Source organism: Wyeomyia smithii, chromosome 2 (assembly GCF_029784165.1).
Source record: "Wyeomyia smithii strain HCP4-BCI-WySm-NY-G18 chromosome 2, ASM2978416v1, whole genome shotgun sequence".
Classification (NCBI taxonomy): domain Eukaryota; kingdom Metazoa; phylum Arthropoda; class Insecta; order Diptera; family Culicidae; genus Wyeomyia; species Wyeomyia smithii.
In genome coordinates this window covers 115,967,672-115,987,359 of record NC_073695.1, presented here as the reverse complement: position 1 = coordinate 115,987,359, position 19,688 = coordinate 115,967,672, and the positions used below count along the sequence as shown (strand labels likewise).

Genomic DNA, 19,688 nt, shown 5'->3' with positions numbered 1-19,688 from the left:
CAGTAACAAGAAGCTTACCGTTGTAAAGAATCGTAGAAGACGCATCCCGGGTGGCAGCTTCCGGCGAGTGTGGTGGTGGACTGGGCGCTGTGGCGCCTGCTGTTGGTGAGGAAGGACCCCAACAGGTGGCAGCAGTCGCCGATGCCGAGCTGGCTGTTCCTGTTTCGCTGCCAGTCACTGTTGGCGGAGGGACCGAGGAGCAGCTCTTCGAACTGCCAGTTGTCGCTGCCGCTGGTGAATCTCCCACGACGTCGATTTCTTCATCTTCTTCTAGTACTTCCACTACAACCATCGGAGCCAGCGGTGTTGGTTGCGGGGATGGTGTAGTTGGTGCTGAACCGGTCAACGACGACGACGAAGTTATCGTCGTCGATGAACTTCCTGGTGTCGGGCATTCCTTGGCCCGATCCGGCCACGGGTATGCCTTCCACTTTTTCGCCATCAAACAACGTGGCATTTTAGATCAGGTACTTGTTTGAGTTTCTTGTTTTACAGGAGGGCGCGGAGGAAAATGGAACCGTGTTACAGCAGGTCGCGCGAAAAGTCAATTCATGTTTTATACTGTTCGGCAGGTTAGGGTTCGGGCCGATCAAGTCCAAACGGGCGGTCAGGAGGAAATAAAAGTTAAGAGGAAATAAATAAACGAGGAAATAAAAGTTGTTTCACTGGCACCCGTTTTTAACACAAACGCATGCGGACCGTACCTCCGAAAGGGAGCAACACACTGTATGCACAGGCAACCGCCCTGCCAGCCTGCCGGTTCCGAGGAAAATCGATAGTTTTTCTCGCTTTTGGGGCTTTTCTGGTGATTCGCGTGATAGTCGCCAGAGAGGTTGCAGTTATACTTGGAAAGGACAAACGGGGAACAGGAGGAAGGGTCGTTCTTGGGAATGGAATAAATTTTATATCCGGACGTGACACAGATACCAAAAACTTTCTTCTTTCACTGTGCGCTCTGTTGGTCGTGCTCTATTCCGGCAGAGGCCCCACGATCCCAAAAGCTCCCGGCCACCAGTTGTTCGATGAATCGGAGGCAGTATTGCACACTTTGCACAGAATAGCAGTTCCAGGAGTCTGTTTCACAAGTTTTTCATTGGTTTAGAATCAACGAAAGTAGTAGCACTTGGAAGCTTACTCTGAGCTCACAAAAGATATAAGTAAGCTTCAACACTTAAATATTGAACGTAAATCCATAGTTCACGTACAGCTATCCGTAATAGTGTCAGTAGTACACAATAGTAGCAGCAGTAGTAGTAGTGACGGTAGTAATAGTAACTGTTGCAATAGTAGACGATAGCAGAATCTTCATCTCGTGGTCACCGAACCGAGCAAACGAAAAGAACGGAAACGTTAGATGACTGCACACGTATCGAACTGAACACCGGAAATGACCGCGGACCACGAGATTTAATCAGTTTATACTAGACAGATGTGAACACAACCTGCACGCAGCTTTTTAGCCACAAAATAGTGACCGGATGCAGGGCATGGGAACTAATAGACCGTAAACGACAATCCGCCGGATGATTACTTTGCCGGAAGTTGCGTTGATGCACATCGAAACAACTAAGAGGGCAAACAGTTTGGCCTGTTTCTGACGTGTGTGTGTTTTATAATCAATTGATGAATCCAGAAATAATAAACTATTGTCTTCACACTTTCAGCCCTATTTTGTTTTTATTTGCTCACAAACGCAAAAACTCAATTTCAGAGCTGAGGAGAAGCGCGCGCGAGGATACGATAGTATAGCGAAAATCAACCAAGCACGGATAGATGACTTATAGATATAAGATTTAGGTAGTACACACACGAGTGATTAGTTAGAGCGGTGATTAGTAACTGTACACATACAGGTTGACTGTAAGTAACGGTACGCAGAATCGATTGAAAAGTTCATAATAAATAACAGAAAAATTGATACAGAGTGAAACACGACAGAGAGAAAAAATGTGTGACGAACCGCACTGTAAGAACCGTGAAAGGCTTTTGAGTCCTGTCGTGTTACGTGCAGTGCCTTTATAAAGTTCGGTTGGCACGACGATAGCCGAAGTTCCCCAGGCTTCGTAGCGCACATTGGTACGGTTTCGTAGCAATCGGTAGCCCTCTCATCCTTCCTGCTGTAAACCTCTCGAAAGGATCACACACAGCAACGTGTTGATGCGAAGGGGAAACGCAAAGCAACACACGGATTTTCCCCTACCGACCCAGAACGCAACAAATGCACGGACTTCGGCTTGGACCTACCGACGTGCATTCTCTCTTTCTCATATTTCATTCGCTCTTTATATCTTCCCACAAACCTAAATCAACTCCCGGTCTTCTCGTTCGGCATCAACAATTTCATGCATTATGTTGAATGTGGTTTATGCTTTATGCTTCAGTGATTTTTCGTCCTTCGTACAAAATTTAGCTCGCTCTCTTTCTCTCACTGTTTATGCTCCGAATTATTCTCCTCTCTGGATAGGGAGTTGCTGGCTGCTAGCGGTTTTTGTTGTTATTAGTGTTTGTTGTTGTTAATACATCGCGATCAGCATACGAAGTGGTGGTGCGTGGAGAGCACGCGTCGCACGTCATTCAGTCATCTGGTGCCGCCTGGTCTTCCCATCTGTGCTGTCATCCATAGCCGCACCATACAGTATTTCCAATTCTATGCTTTACTCGACAGCTTTATGCTGAGCTGCCCTTTATGTTGCGCTGCGGTATGAGTGAATGGAAGCAAACTTTTTTTTTGCTTGCTCGAGCCGATCGGCACGCAAAGAGTGGATGTGAGTGTGTATATGCGGTTTGGAAAATGGACAAAGCGGAATTGCTGAATAAGGATTTTAGTATTTTTTTGCTTACGTTTGCGGATGCGGATTTTTATTTCCTGCGTGATTTGAAATTCCTCTTCCAGGTTAGTGGATCGAAGGTATTTTGCTGTAGTATATTAGAGGAAGTTGGACGGGAGCTTCTTTCTAGGAGCTCTATCAACAGATGCACACCACATGCTCCTTTTATTAGTATACCATTAGTGATTTGCAATCATGTAATAGTCATTTTATATCAGATTTTCAGATAGAAAAAAAATCATTTTTGATGTGATTTACATGGTTTCGTTGCCACTCATTATACTGTCGGAATAGATCTTCCTGCTTTTCGTACTTGTATTATTAAATCAAAAGCAATTAGATTTCCTTTCGACCGATAACACTTAATGTTTTCCTCTTTACAGTTTCTGGTCATTATCACGCATTTGGCATGCAGTTTTACTTTAAATTAGATAGTTTATTTTAAGTTTAGGAGCACGTAAATAATTTTTTCTTCGGTCGGTTAGTTTGATAAGTCAGTGGACGACTGTTGGAGTCCCGACTTAGGAGAGATTGTCATTTTTTTTTTTGTAAGGTTTGGACCACTGCGAGAGACTGTTAGTGTCAAAAGGATCATAACGCCAGCCCCACAAAAGTTCTGTACACAAACAGTAAGCTGTAACATAGGAGGTGAAGCTCTAATTGCGGAATGATGTAGCACGTAGACTCTGCTGTTTCACGATGTTTTTATGCATCAACTTGAATCCAGTGCATGAGATTCATGAATCGTGACATAGAGATTTAAATTAGAACCATAGCTCTATCGGAATTTAATCCTCCCAGTTGAAAAAAATGTCAAAAACGAACTAATTCACGCTTGCGGGGAATATATATTTGCAACACCACGAAGTTTTGTAAATATCTTAAACAGTCAACTGTACATACCAAAAAACAAGCGCATTTTATAGTTCTAGACAGAAAGATCACGGTAAACCATTTTGAAAGCGAAAATCTCCTGGTTTCGACTGTATATAATTTCCTGCAAACCTCAACAATAATTTGCCGGTCAAAGTAATGAACAAAACGGACTTTGTTTTTCTGGTCGAAATCATGGGTCAACCCGAGTGATTTGGCTATCAATCAAGTTATGCACTAGAATGAATGTTTTAAGAAAATTTTGAATCTTTTCTTCCAAAAACACCGTACCGATAGAAGGTATGTGTTATGGCCAGATAAAGCATGATCACCTTACGCCAAAAAACACAAACGTTCCTGAACAACCACTCGACCACATTTGGACCTAAAATACGTCCAATGGAAAAATTCTTTGGCTTTTTAGTTCCTTGGTGTACAAAAATAACTGGAGAAAAATTTGCAAACAGTTGATTATTAGAATCAGGAATGCCGACATGAAAGCCCTATATCGCTCTTTATCCGGCATCGTGAAAAAGCTTCGTCAAAAAGTCGATTACGGACAGTTCTCAAATGATCATCTTTTTTTTTATTGCTAATAAATGAATCTTCAAGAGAAATAAACCACTTTTTCTTCAAAAATATCTACCTTGCTTTGCTTATCTACCTGTGTCAACACTAGTAGAAAACATCTAAAATTTTGGATGTCACCTGCTATTTTGCGCAACGAGATATGGCTCTTGGTGATTTTTTTTTCCGAATCAGCGGTTGAAGAAAGTTTTACAAAGCAGACAGCGTATGTACTTAGAAATGCGAAAAACAAACAAACTGAAAATGTGATATAGACTTGAAAAAATATATCTCACCCAGACGCGATTCAAATCTGCAATCTGCCTTTCTCTAACATTGTGTTTTATTCGGCTACTCTACTTCAAAGGTATACCTATCCTCGCACAACTTTGTTGTGCTTCATCTATACGCACTCCCTAAACTCAATAGACAAATCGTTTGAAATTATTGGTTTTATAGAAATGAGAATAACCTCATCATAAGATTTGTTTCAAAGTATCGTTGCTTGTAATAAACTGGTTTTAGATGCTATACGTCAAATCTTGTCTCAATGCATAATTTTGGTTGGTTTAGGTCGTGTTTATTTTTACAATATGTTGATTTCCACGATTTTCGTTTTAAAAATAACATTCATATCGACATCGTTGTTTTCGTCACCAGAATTGCAAGTGCACTCAATCATGGTTCACAAGATTCTAGAAGATATTTGGAAACACAATTATAGTGAGTTTCTCTTCCGCCGATATTGGGCGGCAGAAATTTTGCGGAAACGGTATCAGTTAAACGAAAATCTTAACTTCCAATTCCAATCACTAACAATTGTGTCAAGAAATTTCTGTAGTCAGATACTGAAACAGCGAAATCTAATAGCTCAAATAATTACATATCCCTGACAACTAAATTATTTATTCAAAGGGGGAATGCTACCTTTAAAGACTATTTGAAAGAGATTTTTCTGGTTGTTTCTCTATATCAAAAACAAACAATAGCTAGTATCGATTCTTGTTGTTTATAATTATGAATTTAATGATTAGAAAGGGTTGTGCTACATTAGGCTGTTTGATACATTAAACGCATTATTGCATTCGAAAAAAAATCTCAAATTATTTGTTCAAAACAAACATTCCCTTTTCAATAATTCATTGAAATATAAAGCTTATTACTATGAAAGACTATTTTGTATCAATATATTATGTCAATTACTTTTATGTAATGCTAATAAAATAACACTAATAAAATAACTCTATAAAAATAATATGGTGACCCTGAAAAAAATTTAAGTGTCATTTGATTTGATTAATTTTTGGTTTCTGGGCATCATCCTGATTACAGAAATATCCATATTGGGTGGTATTCGGTTAACTTAGACTGTTTTCCAGAAATCGGAAGTCGTCATTTTAATTTCAGAATGGCATGTGAAGCTAATTCCTGGCCAATGGGCATCATTCTGGTTCCAGGAATCAGCAAATTGGGTAGTGTTCGACCCTTTTGAGCTGTTAGCTTAGCTTAACTGATTGCACATATCAATGGTTGTTACTCTGTGATTGACCCGAATCAGTAAATTTGCGAAGTAAAGCAATTTGGTGAGGCTTGGAGTGACCGACCATTCTCATTGTACAACTTTTAGTGACCCAATACTTTTAATAACTAATAACGGCGCCGGACACGTCCTTGCAATCAGGTGGGAATAGGAAAGAAACGTTGGATCAGCATTACCCTTGATAAGTGATGCGATCATATGGGCAATGAGTATATCATATACAACGGTTCTATCAATGGCAGTTGTGTCGCGCCCAACCTAACCTCCAGAAGCATCCAGAAGCATGTTCACGAAGTTAGTTAATTCATTACGAAAATCGAGCGATGAGCATCGCGATTCTGTCGGTGTGAGAGCGACGCATTCTAGAAGCATTCAAATGTTCGTGAGAAAGCAAATTTGGCCTGCTTTTAACTAAGACTCGAACTCACGACCATCTGCATATCAAAGCGGACTCTGTAACTTTGCGGCCGTTTTTGGCTGTTTACCTGTGTTTGACCGTTTTTGGCTGTTTACCAAAAACCGTCATCTCAGAATCCAATTTGGAATGTGGACTCAATTTCTGACCTCTAGGCATTCTGCTTCCGGAAATATCTATATTAGTTGGTATTCGGCCATTTTCGGCTGTGTCCAGAAACCGGAAGTTGTCATTTTGGATTTCAAAATGGCATGTGGCGACAATTCCTGACCTCTGGGTATCATTCTGCTTCCGGAAATAACGCATTTAGCCTCGAAAATACACCTGAAGGCATCCAAATGGACAAACCAGCTTCCAGATCGATCACGTACTTATTGACGGACGGCACTTTTCGGATATTACTGATGGACGACAGCGTAACGGCTGGTTCGATGCCGAGTGCCAGAGGGCGACAGATGAGGAGAACCGTGTCAGAAGCCGCATACTCACTGCGGCTACGCGTCAGAGCAGAGAGAGATACAGAGAGGCAAGAGCTGCCGAAAATAGAGGAGAAGCGCAAGTAAGAGGAGCACCCAGTCCGCACAAATGGCATGTTGGTGACCTTTAAAAGAAAATTCATATTCGTACGAAGAATATTTTCTGTAAATGGTCAGGAATGCTGAAAAAGCGTCGAAAAGGCGGGGCTTACAGCCTTATACAAACTTTTGGTAATTGTCACAAAGTGGTTTGTTAGAATGTTCTGCTTTTTCGTATTAATAACTTGGTGATGTTAATAGGAGAAACCAGAAATGTTTCCTTTGTTGAAAATTGTCACCGCGAGTCGTATGTTCATCAGTACATTCATGGATATTTTTCGTGACAAAGTTCCAGAATAAACTATTTCATTCGTGACTAAGCCCCAATACTATTTTAGATTCTTTTTATCTCGCTGATGGAAATTATAAATGACTGAATGTGTACATATAAAGTGATAACACACAAGAAGTTGGAATTGCGATAAATGCCAAAAGTGTTATACAGATACAATTCCATTTTAATGGTGAAAGTATATTGCCTACCCCTCATAGTTTTCGTGCGCCTTCAGAAAAATTAGGTTTTGAATAATATTCGGAAAATTTTAATTATTTCAGAATTAAAAAATGTTATATTCATTCCTCTTTTTAATCATATGTCTGTTCTAATGCAACCCCTGTTACAATATTGTTACAAAATATATGAAGTTTTACGAGGAAAATGTTTAAATTATATTATGCTCTATTTTTATTATATATATTTTTACGGCTTTTAGTAATTAACACCTCCATCTTGATGAATTAAAAAACTATAGGAATTCGTCACCAATTATTTTTGGTGACCGTTGAAAAACGAGATTCATTTTTTTCCATAATGATCATAGCTTATTGAATAAAGATTAATTGATACGGAGACTCTTGTGAGCCAATACTAATCGAACGTTGGATGGAGGGAATATGTGATATTGAAGTAATGTTTTCTCCGTTATTTGATCGAAAAGAGATAATTACATAAATTCATGTGACAATGTTAATAAGATATATTTTTTTAAAGATCACATATTCTAAAACAACATTTGACATATATTTCCTGATAAAAGTCACGGTGATCAAACAGTGATATTTGTCGATCAAAGCTTGATGTTTACTTTTCCTGATATTCGGTTCAAACCAAAAGAGATGATTACCAAAATCACTGTGACAATGCTGATAACTTATAAGTTTTTCAAAAGGTCACACCTTCTTTTAAACAAAACTGTTGTTGTATATTTCCTCTCGAAAATCACAGTGACTAACAGGAAAAACTATTTCTTTGGACAACATGTCTTTTGTTTTTCAAATTATCACCGTGACTACTAAATGAAATAAATACCCTTGCTTCAAAAGTAAAGTAATTTGGTCTGTGATTTTTCAGAGAAAAACTTGTAAATTCTAATTCAATTGTCACAGAGACAAAATGAAAACTTTAGTGACTTTTGTGAGAAAATCCACCCAAGTTTTTCTATAAAAAGTAATAGTTACTCTATTACAAAAACTGTTGCCCCATTTTTTCAAAAACGTTTGGGGGACAATATTGAGACCAAAGCCTTCTTTCATTTGTGACTCTCGTGCGGATTGGACAGGAGCTCGCAAGCGCAGGGGACAGCTAAGCTAGAAACTACATGCGGAGCTTCTATAGAACAGTCAACAGAGTCAGAAGCAGCAATTTCCCTGTGCCGGTCATGTGTATTGACGAGGACGGGAACCTGCTTACTGATAAACCGACGGTTGCAGCCAGGTGGAAGGAGCATTTTCAGGCGCTATTGAATGGTGAGGAGCAGGATGAGCAGAGAAGGAACAGGATGACGATTATGAGTGACGAACAAGCTGTGGAGCCACCAACACAGGAGGAGATGAAGAGACGAAGAAGGCGGTGAGCTGAAAAAAAGCAAAGCCGCTGGGAAGAACGGTTTCCCGGCCGAACTTCTAAAAGCGGGAAGCGAGCGGCTGTTCTATGCGATCCACCAGATAACACATAGGATCTGGGCGGATGAACAAATGCCGAACGTCAGGTTGGAAGGCATCATATGTCCTATCTATAAGAAGGGTCATCGATTGGATTGTTGCAACTATCGAGGCGTTACGTTGCTCAACTCCGCATATAAAGTGCTCTCCCGTATACTGTTCCACCGGAATGCGGTCTCTAACTTACTGTTCAACATAGCTCTTGAAGGTGCAATGCGAAGAGCAAACGTGCAAAGAAATGGTACGATCATCACGAAATCTCACTGGTTTGGTTTTGTGGACGATATCAGGCCGTGGGCCATGGAGGAGGTCTTCGTGTCTTTTGGGAAGAAAGTAGCGAGATTGGGACTTGTCATTAGCTTTGCCAAAACAAGTAGCAAGGCAGGGAGTGCCCGTGGTTTTTGTGCTGAGGTGGACATAGATGGGGAACGATTTGAAGTGGCTGATGAATTCGTTTACCTTGGTACGCTTGTGATATGTGACAACGATATGAGCCGCGAAGTGAAACGATGAGTTGCAGCTGCATACAGGGTGTTCTACAGACTACGTAACCAGCTAAGGTCCCGTAGTTTGCAAACTCGCACAAAACTAGCGCTGTATAGGACGCTGATACTCTCGGTGGCCCTTCACGGACATGAAGCATGGAGGCTGAAGGAAGCTGATCGATGAGTGCTTAGAGTCTTTGAGCGTAAAGTTCTGCGATCGATACTTGGTGGTAAATTGGAAGATGGAGTGTGGCGCAGACGCATGAATCACGAGTTGTACCAGGTATACAAACATGCGGATATAGTGAGGGTAATACAGCGGGGCAGACTTCAGTGAGCTGGTCATGTAGCCAGAATGCCTAACGAGAGAGCCGCCAAAACTATCTCCAGTAGAGAACCAGGAAGAGGCCGTCGACTCCGTGGTAGGCCTCGCACGAGGTGGATATGCGCGGTGGAAGAAGATGCTGGTTTACGAGGATACCTGAGAACCCAATACAGAAGAAACTAGATATTAATTCGTTCGGCCCTAGACCGGTGAACGGTCCGTTAGCCAACAAAGTGAATTAAAGTAATTTCGACTAATTACAGCATTATTTTCCTAATAGAAACCTTTTAAACGAAATTTTGCAGGAAACAAGACAATAAAATTTATTATTTGTGAGTGAAAAATGAAAAATGAAAAAAACTGAATAAAAACCATCAATAATGTCGCCGGTGTCACCGTCAAAGTGATACACTTCGTTTTTGCCATAAAATTAAAAGAGAATAATATTTCATCTCTAATTCTTTTTGATTAACATGATAGAGTAGTAACGTTACAAAAGGATTAGTTTTGTTCAATTTTTTCGCCTTTGTATTTGATTACTGTCCGCAAACGCTTTTTTAAATTATCACAAGCCGCACGCACGACTTCAAACTGCACTTCATCCCAGATTTTCACGGTTCCTATCCTCGGTATCCTCGAATGATGAAGTCCATTGTATTCGAACCGGTAAAATATGCGGGCCATTCAGAGGTACTGATAAAACACGGTAATTTTTTTTTTTGCACAACTTCTGAACAACCAATGCCTTAGCGCTCACGCTGAATCCTGTTGAAAGCAAAACATGCTCCATGTACACGATCGTTCTGCTTTTTCAAAACAGCCTCCAAAGTAAAAATTTTTTCATCTGAAAATTATGTTGTGAGCCATGTGCGTCTTCAGTAGCAATTGAGGTCTTGTAACACTGTCGACAATAATTTTGTGGGATAATCCGTGATTTTTCTGTTTTTTGAGTGCTCCGTATTCAAGATCCATTTGATGATTTTATGCATCGTGTTATGACCATTTCTCCTACCGACCGGGCTAGATTTCACCACAGACAGACGTCCAAGCAAGAACAACATTGATCAAAAGTTCCGTGTAAATTTTCAAAGTAAATTGCGTTATAAATCACTTGTACACTAGCGCCGCCTGGTGACCTTATCGCTACAATACATTTTTTTTCGCTGGTGCACGAGGCTGGCGATACTGGTAGCGCTATCTGGTTACGGATTGCTACTACAAAAAACTTTACACAAGTTTCGAACTCAGCTTGGACGTCTGTCTGCGATTTCACCGAATACGTTCGTTAATTGCTTTGAGCATCGCTGCATTCCGCACACTCAGTTTCTTTACCCGGTTTCTGTGTCGGGAGTTTTCTCGAATTGTTCGATGGTCCCGTACACAAATAATCCGCTAAAATTCAAATGCGACAGGTTTCTTCTGTTGTCACTTATTCCAGTAATGTACAAGATCTTGATTTGTTCTCTACTTGAGTCCATTGTAATTTTTCTCTGAAATAAGTGAAACACTGGCTTTATCTCTCACAAGTGAACTACAAACATGTGTCGCAATCAAAACAAACACAGCTGGTTAACAGGGTAGTGCTGAGTTTACATCGGGAGGCACTCAAATGTGGGTATCACTCCACGGTAACACCCTGTATATCGGAATCAAAAATTACTTGTGTTGTTTTCGTAAAACATGGAAGATTTAACACAACGTTCGAAGAATTCAAAATTTCAAAGCTTTGGTAATATGAATGCAAAAATTAATGAGAAACTTGAGAACTTGAGAAATGCAGAAAACTAGTTATTTTATAATCATTTCATTTCAATAAAATTGGATTATCGGCCTGATACCTACAAATAGCGCGTCCCATGCTATCGTTAATTGATGTCCAAAATCGGTTATTTCTGTATGATGGTTCTTCATAATGCAGAGTATCTCTCTGCAAAATATTAGCTATCCATGACTTCATCAACCCACCGGAAGATAATAGGTAAAACCTGACGATAATAGAGCCGATACCCTACAACAACAAAAAAATATACAACAGCAAAACAAAACTAAAATCGACTGCATTGGAGTGGTTGGCTATTTCGATAAATTAGCGGAAATTACAATTTCAAACGTGTCTCTCAGCTAACAAGAAACGTTGTTGCACCATTGCTACCGATTTCACCAAACACACAAACATGCATTGACGTTCGCTTTTGGTGACGCAATTAGTTCTATTGTACACAATAAATTGTCAGGAAAATCAACGATCTCAAATCACGATAGAGTCCCTTTCAACCACATGCTAGAAAATTGCGAGAAGCGATTAGTTGGCACCTTGTTGTTTCAAGATATAAAAGAAAAATAAAACGCACGGAATCACACCCTAGCACAATGATACTTGGAACACACTCTGACAGGTCTATCCTTTTGCACGCTCCTAGAAGGGTCACCGCAGGAGCTCGTCGAAGCTTTATCGCATCCAGGATCATGCCCTAGGAGCGGGCCGAGTTTTATATTAATTAATTAATAACAGGAAACAGCATTTCCAAGCCGTGTTCGTTTCGTCTGGTTCGGTTCTGCTGTCACGCTCAGCCCGGGTAATGTAGCTTCTGTACAACGATGTTGTTCACACGTATGTGACAGCGAACGAACCGATTTCTCGTGTCGCCAGCGGTTGAAGTAATTGGAAAAGAATGCACCTCCTTTTCGCTACCGGGCGCCCCACTGCTATTGTGGTGCTGTTAATAGATAAGAGGGCGGGGAGGCACAATTTGCATCGCTACTTGGGCACGTACTGAGTGTCTGGCTGGGTTGTCGGCAACCTAGGAAGTGTTGATCTCATGTATTCGTTAGTCATTTGTTAATAAATTGTACATCATCTGCGATTATTGATGAGGATGTTTCTGGTGGATCTACTTGCATCGTAGGATGTTTTCTTTTCAGAAAAAAAACATCAATAATTGTTGATTCAATTTCAAAATATTCACAAAAAATAATTGAGATTCTTCCAATACATTTATTTCTAAGCGCAAGCTGCCTAGCTTACTTTGTTTTACTTTTTTTTTAAACAAAATTACAATTTAATATTTATTCATAGTTATACTCTGTTTAGAAAAAAGCAACATGGCGGATTCCTGCAGCCATTAAGGGCATAAATAAGCAACATGGCTTTCCATTAAGGCTCTGTACTAGTTGGGGAGTTGGCAACTCATGTTCTGCCGCTCATGGCAAGTCCGTCCCAATTGCATTTTTGTCAATTTTGAGTTTATTTATGGAATCAATTCCTTTTTATATCTACTTTCGATTAAACAAATATTCTTGAATACTTCGTTCTGAGGAACTATGAAAAAAAATAGCAATTCGGTTTGTCCCATAGCGAAAGTGATCGCAAGTCGGTCCCATTGCAAAAATCTTCGCAATTTAACCCCACAGCCAATAATGCTTAGATGATTATAAAAAAATGTAATATTTACCACAACTTATGGTCTTCAGGATTAGAATTGGAAGTACCAAGTGATATTCGAAAGAAGGTTTGATTGAATTTTACGCGGTCTACATCGTGTGGCTCTAGCTGATAGTACAATGTTTCCTTCAAGACAAAGTTTCCACCAGTAGCTTCTTTCAGCTGTTGTTTGTTAACAGTGAACGCTTTAGGTGTGTCACTGTATTGTTTGTTCAAGCATTCTTTAGTAAATACTACTTTTCGTATTTTATCCATATTTTATGTAAAGACGTGGGCAAGAATTGTTCAATTATTGTCGTGAATTTCGTTTTGAAGAATTTGCCAGTCATATCAAATACTTCGGTACGCTACTTAGCTGTTTTTTAAAGGATCAAAAATTTTTCTAAACTATAGGTGTTCTTTCATATTTGCTTCCTCTGCTACGTGAAAGCTGTCCGCCGTCACGAACGTGTGACCGCTCTCAGGAAATTTTAGAACTAGTTCCTACACCTAAACTGATTTCGAGTTTATCAGTAGTATCAAATGTAAAAACAAAATCTAACTTTATTTTGAGCGGCGCAGTTGGTACATTGTGTTATGCTTCTATAATAAATTGACCTGCGATGGATTCATTCCAAACGCAAGCTATAGCACCGCCATCGATTTGCAGTAGTTTGTTTTTCATCACCGGTCGTAGCTGGCTATGGGACTGACTTGCTATCATTCTGGCTACGTACCCTAAATGTAATCGCATGTGCGTCCCAGCTTATGATTTTCAACAAATTTTAATCAAATTTCGGTGTGTATGCAAGTTTTATGATGCAAAAGTGTTAGATGGTCATTGCAGTACTAAATTCTGTTGATGGTCTTGATTGAAAAAGCATTTGAGTGCAAAATTTCACCTAAAGTGTTACGATTTTTAATTGCTGTTTTCTCATCAGCATCAAAACGCAAATGGGACGGACTTGCTATGAGCGGCAGTGCTGCGATCCTTGTTCATTAGCTTGAAATGCTGAGGCCTAGCTCATTCAATATACAGTAAGGTCGTTTTTTACGCCGTTTTTTACGCGGGTTGCTTTCCTCCATTACTTACAAACGGTACAAGATATCGACTTCATTTCAATCACGTTATCCGTTTTAGGCCACGAGTGATCATATATCAGTTTTCAAAAAAAACACAATTTTTGGTGTAAATACTCAAAATTTAAAATGTTGCATTTTGGTCTCTAGATTGGCCAATATCATATTCAAACGAGGTTCGCAACTCAAAAAAGTCGTTTTTTACGCGGGCCCATACAAATTTGGAACCCCCGCGTAAAAAACGACGTTAGTGTATCTACCTTAGTGATGTAGGCAAGAAATGTTGTCGGTCACTCACCGCGAGCAGGCCTGGTGGTCACCGCATTGAAACATTCCAGAGATAACCTAGTGTCAAAAGGAATTTAACTGTAAAGAGGCGCCTGACTCCTTCAATTTACCCAGGCGGAGGAAGCGGAAAAATCTACTTAGTGAAGGGCTTCCTCCAGCAGCAATCTAAGCACAGAATTCAAGAGCAAGTTCAACCACTCAAGTTCTCTACTCTTCATAGCCAACAATTCAAAAAGCCAAACATTTTAAATTAGTATATGTAAACAAAACGTAGTAGGGTATGATATAGAATATCGCTGTATGACATGAATATAACTTTACATGAGTCCTACTTTGGAACATTTATTCTGTGATTGGTATTCGCATATGGGATGTTATTTTGAAATCGATATATGGTCGGCGTGCGACCAGACCGAACCAAGCGCCATTTTTTTTTAAAATTGAGTTTTTAACACCAGTGGATGATAAATTTGATAATCTATCTTTCATGATACAACGAAATCATTTGAACAGTTTATAATGGTATTATAACAAAATTCCTTTGCAGCAGTTTGCAGGAAACATGCGGGGTGGTTAAACTTTTATCGCCGATTACTCGAAATAAAGTTGTTGGCGCTTGGTTCGGTCTGGTCGCACGCTTACCATATATACTTCGAACTGTCATTAAACAGATGCTTTTTGCGATTTCGAATAAATTTTCTATTAGACAAATAAGGATGAGCTACATTCAATATTCAAAATAAACACTGTTTATAAACTGGATCTAGACCAGTTTAGATCAAAGTAATATTTGCTCTTAAGTTGGCTATCACAAGAGACTTTTTTCGTCTCAAGTTAATGGGTTAAGAGATAATAATATATGGTCTACTTTCCAACATCGATTCAGACTTACTAACCGCTTCGTTGAAAAAATATTACAAATATTCCGTACCTCTCGGCATTCAACATTCAGAGAGAAACTAACAGTTAATTTGAAACACGTGACTTAATGTTCGAGTAGTGAACAAACACCGAAGGCACGTCCCTTGCCGATTAGATCGACCCATTTTGCGTTGCCATATAAAATGAATGTATCCGAACCAAAAGTCAGTATTCGACTAGAGATTCTTGTAGATCGAACACAATGAACGGTACGTTTGGTTTTCTATATTGACTTGAATTGTTTCTAATAATCATTTATGATTTACCAGGTTTATTAAGAATCGTATCGGTGCTAGCCGTAATGGCAAGTGTTTCCTTCGCTTACCCCCAAATGGACACAGGAGTTATACAGCGAATGTCAAGAAATTTGTCTTATAGGCCGGATACGCCTGCGATTGAACCTGAAAGTCCTCAACCGGAAGTTTCCAATCCAGAATTTTCGGAGCCGGAGCCGGATACTGAAATCTCGGAACCAGAAGTAGGGCAACCAGATGTTGCGGAACCGGTCATGCCTATTATTCGCGATCCGATAGCCCCGCGTGAAGAACCTTCTGCACCAACATTCGTTCAGATGGCTGCAGAGACACCCGAAGAACCTTTAGCGGACAAATCTTTCGCTGCGGAAGAACAACCCGGTGAGATAAAAGAAATCAAAACCGTTGCCAGCCCGGAATATCCGGAGTCCCCGGTTCCAGAAACGTTCGAATCTGAGGCTGCGCCTATTGAATCTGCCAAACCGATAGAGAGCCAAGATTCCGAAATTATACTGGAACATGCGGAACCAATTTCTGCTTCGCATTATGCTCCGATCCATGCTTCTGAACCTGAACAATCTCCTTTGGCATCATGCAGCAGGGCAGAACTTAAAGAGCGAGTTGAAGCTATTATGCGCCAGCTTAGTGAACTAAAAGAATTATGCGCTGAGTAAAATAGTATACACGAATCTGTAATGTATTCATTTCCAAGAACAGTATAAATTTATTCATTTTATTAGAGAAATATACCCTGGATATTCGGTAATTTCCGATAATTTCAGCATCCATCTAATTTTTATCATGCATACATTAGTTATTCTTCCATGAGCAAATATTAGTTTATTTACTGCAGCGCGACCAGCCACTGTTACTCAATTAATCACCATTACTTTAGCCTGGTTCACTTACAATGGCTAATAGCCACTGCAAAGTGTTTTTACTGCTTCGGTTTTTTTTCCTCTTTCTCGGCCGGTCCCTACCTTAGACGTTCTAATAGCTACAGAATAAGCATGGCTTTTTTATATCCTTTCAGCACGCACTGATTGCAGGCAAAATCATGACTTGTTCACGGACAGCACAAGGTGAGTAAACGGCGACGAGAGACTGGAGTTTTAATTAATTTATCATCTCACACGTGTCGTGTTTGATTATGTCCTATCGTTTCCGTTTCATCGCTAGGCCGTTTTGCGGCAATTTTTACTATATTATTGTTCTTTTCGTTGCCATATTATTGAGTTCGTTTTGAACTGTTACGGGTTGTGTATCATAATTTAATATCTTAGTCCGAATTGAACTGCTTTGCAATAGTATGTGATTTCGTAATTTTGTTATTTTTTTTATTTTGGTTTTGTTTGTCCAATCATTGATTCTTCTACACGTATTTATTTCGCTAGCTTCTTCCAACATGTTCAATTTTGAAGCCTCTCCATGTTTGTCGCATTTTCGTTAGTCCAGTCCTTCAAAACGGCGTTTTCTAGGCAATGTTAACGCGATCATTGGCGCGTTGACCGTATTTCGGCGGTAGAGGCAATGCTTCGCCAACCCAAGCGTTTGTTCACCGAAAAGGTTGTAAGTATCGACAGCCTCAGCAGCGAGCGCTGTAGGGACTCCCTGATTAACTGCCTAAATATCGGTTTGCTTAAGGGAAATTTCGCGAGTTCACTTTGCATTTACAAATTTTATTTCTAGCTTTTGACTCCCACTTCCTTACCACTAGCTAACCATTTTTTAACTTTGCTACTTCTCCGAGGCCACCTGCTCGTTCCGTCCCTTCTCCAGTTCCCCCGAGTCATTCACCAACCTGTACTCTCTAGACGTTGTCTTTGCCGCCAAAATGGTCACTGATCGACGTTGGGATGGTACAAGCCAGTACAGGAAGCATGCAATGTAAATACGGACCGAAATAATCGGCATAGACCTAGGCAACGAAATGGAACTGCAAGTCTCCTAATATTTTGGGAACTACCCGCATTTTTCTGACTTATTGCGAGTCCGCAGGCTCGAAATTGTAGCGCTGCAGAAGATATGCGGGAAGGGAATATCGGTACATACGTATAGAGACATCATCTACCAGATCTGCTGCAACATACACAAGCTGGGCACAGCTTTTATTGTGGTTGGCAACATGCAGAAGCGTGTGATTGGGTGGTGGCCAATGGAAAATAAAATGTGCAAGTTAAGGACGCCTTCCACGCGCAGTTGGGTGCGTGTATGCAATAGCTGCCCAGAACATGATGTCAAAATTGTCCTCAAGTCGGCCGGCAGGAGGAGTTTAGAGTGGGAAAACGGTCTCCGACTCATCGACTGCTCCGCCTACCAGAACATGGCCATACGCAGTACCTATTTCCAGCATACCCTCTCATATCGGTACACCTGGAGATCACCACAACATACCGAATCGCAAATCGATCACGTTTTTATTGACGGAAGGCACTTCTCGGATATTATCGACGTTAGAACCTATCGTGACGCGAACGTTGATTCTGACCATTATCCCCTGACGGTCGAAATACGCCAGCGATTTTCGGTTGTCATAAACATCCGCTACCATCGTCCGTATGGACAGGAGCCAGGACAGGAGATTTAAACTCCCCCAAGTTGTTACTGTTACCATTGGCCAAAATCTGCAAAAGTATCGATACTCGAGCATCGATAATTTTTTTCAGGTCGTATCGATACCAGGTTGATACTGAACGCGGAGCATCGATATCAGCTGTATCGATATTCTACTTGCTACTCAAAACAGGTCTATAAAAAGCGGCATTTTTTGATCTACATTACGGTCAGACAGAGATGGCAGATGTTTTTCAAAAAAGTTTGCAACTGCTCGAAAAACTGACAAAATCTGCTTGAAATTTGAAAAAAATCTGGCCGGCATTTGAAAAAAAGCGTTTGCGTAGGCAAAAGTCTGCAGAAAACTGCAAAGATTTTGAGAAAGTCTGCGCAAGTATAAAGAGAGTCTGACAAAAATCTACAGAAACCATGGGCGCAACTAAGGAAAATTTCTAGGGGGGGGAGGGCTAATTTTCATGTATGTTATTTTAAAAAACAGAAAAAGGAGTTTTAATATGCTTATTTAATAACGCTTAAAGTAGTGTCGTAACAGCAGTAAAATCACTTCGGGATAGAATCTCCGAAGATGTACTGAATATCTTGAACACAGCGTCAACGCCAACCTCTTTCAGCAACACTGATTTGATGTTGAGGAGAGCCAGGTTTGGTAAATGGCTGGGCAGTGCTTTTTAACAGTACACCCGTACTAGCTGGAATAAAATAGACCCCAGTGTGGTTCAAGGCATAATGCCCTATTCCTACCTCCACGTGTTACCGACTGTGATACGAGCAACCAAGGGAAAACCGGTGAACCGGTGGGAACTTGGTCGTATGCTGACAGGAAAGGGGTAGTTGTTCTCCTTAGAGAGCAGGTCGTCTGAACCCCACAGGCTAGGCGCGGCTCAAACAGCGACTGATCCGGACCGAGCGGCTGAACTATGAAATGCGGTGTCTCGCCAGCTACACCTATGGCGGCAGCCCCGTCGCGAGACTAGGCATCGCAGCCCTAGTAAGGCAGCATACTAAAATAAACATACTACGAAGATTCAAGGATTAAAAACGAACCGGAACAATAAGCAATGACCCAGCCGACGAAATATAGACGACGATTAGAAGCTCGGTACATGTAACAGTAGATCGCTCAACGCCCCGGATGTCGACTGGATTCTGCTGGATCAGCTAGAATCCCGCCACTTCGACATCGTTGCGCTCCAGGAGCTTTGCCTGAAAGGAGAGAAGGTACGGTGGATTTGTGACCGGAAGGCACAGTACCACCAAAGCGGTGGCACAACCAATGAGCTTATTAGCGGTTTTATAGTGCTGTGCAGGATGCAGAGTCGTGTGATGAAGTGGCAGGCAATCAGCGACAGGTTATGTTTGTTGAGAATAAAAGACTGGTTCTACAACTACACTATTCCCGATGTGCACTGCCCTCACGAAGGAAGACCTGATGCAGAGAAAGAAACGTTCTACGCACAGCTGGAGAAACTTTACGATAGCTGCTCGCGTAGAGACATCAAGATCGTCATTGAGGACATGAACGGAAGGAAAAACTTATATAAGCCGGTGATCGGCCCGCACAGCCTGTACGGCCAGCTATGCACCAACTTCGCAGCTTCCCA

At 40.8% G+C, this 19,688-nt stretch overlaps 2 protein-coding genes and 1 long non-coding RNA gene across 3 annotated transcripts in view; 1 reads left to right on the top strand and 2 right to left on the bottom strand.

Moving 5' to 3' along the window:
• LOC129721203 (protein escargot-like) overlaps positions 1–1,980 on the bottom strand; it is a 69,710-nt gene extending 67,730 nt beyond the window's left edge. The window contains exon 1 of the mRNA XM_055673497.1: positions 19–1,980. Within this exon, the coding sequence (XP_055529472.1) occupies positions 19–457 (439 nt within the window). The 5' untranslated portion in view covers positions 458–1,980. The remainder of the gene's footprint in view (positions 1–18) is intronic.
• A 5,475-nt stretch (positions 1,981–7,455) lies between these two features.
• Positions 7,456–12,163, bottom strand: LOC129725434 (uncharacterized). Its single transcript, XR_008728087.1, has 3 exons — positions 11,901–12,163; positions 11,650–11,830; positions 7,456–11,557 (listed from the first exon to the last, which is right to left on the bottom strand). It is a non-coding gene; the product is annotated as an uncharacterized LOC129725434 (long non-coding RNA).
• Positions 12,164–15,318: 3,155 nt separating this feature from the next.
• Positions 15,319–16,227, top strand: LOC129725432 (uncharacterized). The gene is made up of 2 exons (XM_055681281.1): positions 15,319–15,468; positions 15,529–16,227. The coding sequence occupies exons 1-2, from the start codon at positions 15,462–15,464 to the stop codon at positions 16,185–16,187; spliced, it is 666 nt and encodes a 221-aa protein (XP_055537256.1). The 5' UTR covers positions 15,319–15,461; the 3' UTR covers positions 16,188–16,227.
• The last annotated feature ends 3,461 nt before the right edge of the window (positions 16,228–19,688 follow it).